Source organism: Sycon ciliatum, chromosome 7 (assembly GCF_964019385.1).
Source record: "Sycon ciliatum chromosome 7, ocSycCili1.1, whole genome shotgun sequence".
Classification (NCBI taxonomy): Eukaryota; Metazoa; Porifera; class Calcarea; order Leucosolenida; family Sycettidae; genus Sycon; species Sycon ciliatum.
In genome coordinates this window covers 1,479,610-1,483,115 of record NC_088649.1, presented here as the reverse complement: position 1 = coordinate 1,483,115, position 3,506 = coordinate 1,479,610, and the positions used below count along the sequence as shown (strand labels likewise).

At 58.4% G+C, this 3,506-nt stretch overlaps 1 protein-coding gene across 1 annotated transcript; it reads left to right on the top strand.

The window, feature by feature from the left end:
* The first annotated feature begins 2,137 nt into the window (after positions 1–2,137).
* LOC135821282 (uncharacterized) lies at positions 2,138–2,905 on the top strand. Its single transcript, XM_065334337.1, has one exon. The coding sequence runs from the start codon at positions 2,138–2,140 to the stop codon at positions 2,903–2,905; it is 768 nt and encodes a 255-aa protein (XP_065190409.1).
* The last annotated feature ends 601 nt before the right edge of the window (positions 2,906–3,506 follow it).

Genomic DNA, 3,506 nt, shown 5'->3' with positions numbered 1-3,506 from the left:
TCGGTCTGCGGTCCGCCCCTAGCTTGTTTAACCGCCTAGCAGACGCGCTTGAGTGGATCCTACGCCACAAGTACAGCATACCCGCACTCGAGCACTACCTCGACGACTTTGTTTCGGTATCACCACCAGCCACTGTGGTGCCATCGTCAACAGCCGCAGTCCACAAGGCCACGATCCTTCAGGTGTTCGACAACCTGGGTGTCCCCACTGCAGTTGGCACCGACAAGGTGGTGGGTCCATCCACGTGCGTCACCGTGTTGGGCATCGAGATTGACTCGGCCACCGGGGAACTCCGCCTTCCCACTGACAAGCTCCGCGCGCTGCAACATCTGCTGCAGTCATGGTCCACCCGCCACACCGCCTCACGGCGGGAACTCCAATCTCTAGTGGGCCACCTGTCTTTCGCAGCAAAGGTTGTTCCAGCTGGACGCACCTTTACTAGACGGCTCATTGATGCATGCACTTCCACTCACAGCTCATCGCCCATCGTCCACCTGAGCAGCGATGCCCTAGCCGATATCCGGTGGTGGCAGGAATTCCTTCCCGTCTGGAACAGCAAAGCCCTTATGCGCGACCCAGAGTGGTCTAGGTCACCGGACCTTGAGTTGTTCACGGACGCATCCGGCCTAGGCTTCGGTGGCTTCTTTCAAGGTCGCTGGTTCGCCGGCGCATGGTCCGCAACGCAACAGACGCCGCCATACACCTCCATCATGTGGAGGGAGATGTGGCCAATCTCCCTCGCCTGCCAGCTGTGGGGACCGCTTTGGACGCAGAAGAAGATCCTGCTCCACTGCGACAACGCTTCCGTGTGCGCTGCCTGGGAGTCGGGCACCTGCCGGCACCCAGGAGTCGTGGCGCTCATACGCAGCACCCTCCAGACGGCCGCTCGCCACAACTTCTGTCTGCTTATCCGCCACATCGCCGGAGTGGACAACGGTATCGCAGATGCCCTATCCCGCGCTCAGTTCCCACGGTTCCGCCTCTTGGCGCCCGGGGCCGACCTCAGTCCGTCGTCACTCGCAAACATCCACGCCGCAGCGTGAGGAAGTCGCCATCCAAGGTCCGCCGTTACCGAGATTGGACGCTCTGCTCCTGAGACCACAGAACTATGCTTCTGCCCCCGTGTTTTCTTTTGTTTCCTTTACTTTTTCCGCTGTGTATCCCTGCTCGCACAGCCTACTGCCACGCCCCACCCGTTGCACCTCTGCACTAGTTGTTAAGCCCTCGCCGGGGTGTTACTGCCTATAATTTCTGCCTCAACCCTGTGTGCTTACGGATTGTCAAGTCCTTTAGAATCGCATCCCTGTGTGCTTATGGACCGAGTCAAGTCCTCTAGATTTGCCGCCCGGTGTGCTTAGGGACTGAATCAGGTCCCCTAGACGCCTGCACTTTCTTTGGGAGCAGTTCGGTCCCGCCGCTGCCTAGGGAGACCACCGCAATAGACACATCTAGATTGGGAATCAAATAGGCAAGCCGCAAGCAAAATCCGCACGCCTCATGGCAGTAGGCCTCCGCCGGTCAGAGAGCCCCGTTACACCTAGGATCATGACTGCGCTCATGGGGGTGGGTCGTACGAAGCAGGGTCACTCGCACTGACTGAATTTCTTTGTCCTTTGTTGTGTTGATTCCAGGCTCGCTGGCCGTTGCCGCATGCAACCGCTCACATGATGGCTCGCCAGCCCAGATCGCTCATCTATCCGCAGAAAAGCAACCTCCCGCAGGAGGGCCACCGCAGTCGCTTCCTCCGCAACGTACCGCTGGCCCCAGTCAGCACGCAGGGCTAGCTATCGTGTTTCTCGCTCGCTTCCTAGCCGCTGTCTAGGGCAGGTGGTGATGGATGTGCGCATGTTTGTGTATATGCGTGTGTTTATGTGCGCGCATGTGGGCATGTGCGCTGCTATACGCGGTCACTGGTGGATGCATGTGGCGCGCTATCTCTTCTCCTGTGTCCTCTCTGCCAGGCTCGCCAGCCGCCGCACTTTCCGCACGAGCCGAACAACTCATATCCAATTCAGTGGCTGCAGCCACGCAACGCACATATGCCCCGGGCTGGCCCGCATTCCGCAAGTTCAGGCAACAGATTCACCGCGACCCGCTGTCACCGCGTCACGATGACATCCTGCTATTTGCCGCTTCCATGTCGCATTCTGTCATTGCCGGCACTTTGAAAGTATACCTGGCCGCAGTCAGATACAACCTCCTCTGCAGGGGAGGACCTGTCGAAGTCCTTGCATCAAGCCGGCTCACCGCTCTGGTGAAAGGCCTGGAGAGAGAACGCGCATCGCTCCCACGGCACGCAACTGCCCAGCCTCGGAGACAGGCTATCACCGCCGTACAACTCAAGGCACTACATCTTTTCCTGCAGCGTTCCGCTTATAGCCCTGGCGACACGCTCATGCTATGGGCCGCATTGACGACAGCATTCCATGGTCTGCTGCGAGGTAGCGAGTACACGTCCCCGTCGCCAGCAGGGTCGGGTACCCTGAAAACTCTCAGGCGCGCTCACCTCGTGCTCTCTCAGGCCACAGCCAGCTTACGGCTTCAACGCACGAAGACATCGCAGCTGACAAGCGGTGGCGAGGTTGTGCTGCATCGCCATGCAGACCCGCAAATATGCCCCGTCCTGGCCCTCGAGGCATACGTCAGATCATGCGCATGGGGTAGTGACGAACAACCTCTCTTCAAGTTCGGCAATGGACGATGGCTCACGCCCAATGACATCAAGGTAGTGTTGCGCAGGGTTCTGGGCCCCAGCTACAGTAGCCACTCCCTCCGTGCAGGTGGCGCAACGCACATGGCGAACCAAGGTGCCCCGGAGTATGCCTTGATGGCAGCCGGGCGGTGGTCCAGCGGAGCTTACCGCACGTACGTTCGCAGGCCTGCAGGCATGCCGCGGCGTTACTGAGCCACGGGTCGCAAGCACCGCACGCCCCCCTTTTCTTGGAGGCACGGGCTCGGCCGATGGGCACGAAATCCGCATGGTGCACATCCATCGGCTGCCGCAGACAATACAATTAATATACTTGTGGGTACTACCGAGTACTTAGTGGTCATGCAGTTGCCATAGCAATGTACTGGTACACCCAGCCTTTATGATTGTTACATGACCCCATGGGTCGTCTTTCAAACGCTCTTTCATAGCCGATAGATGGCGTTATTTGTTCCTATCATACTATGTTACAGATGGGCGGCCTTAGACGGCCCAGTCCGATCATTTCACGCGAACTATGTTATTTGTCATCATGATCACAATAATCATGTCGTGTTCACGTTCAATATAAGCTTGCGACACCCCACTGGCTCATCTCTTCTGTGGTGTGAGGGTTAAATGTTGGTTTGCGTTGCGCAAACCGTAGTTAACCAGCACACCACGGGCCGCGCCCCCGCAGGGGAATATTCCCGCAAGATGACTTTAGGTGACCATACGCACTCCGCCGTGCCGCCGCAGCCGACTTGCGCAAGCACGCACTCTTGCAGAGTTCCGCATTTGGGTCGCACTCGCGTAC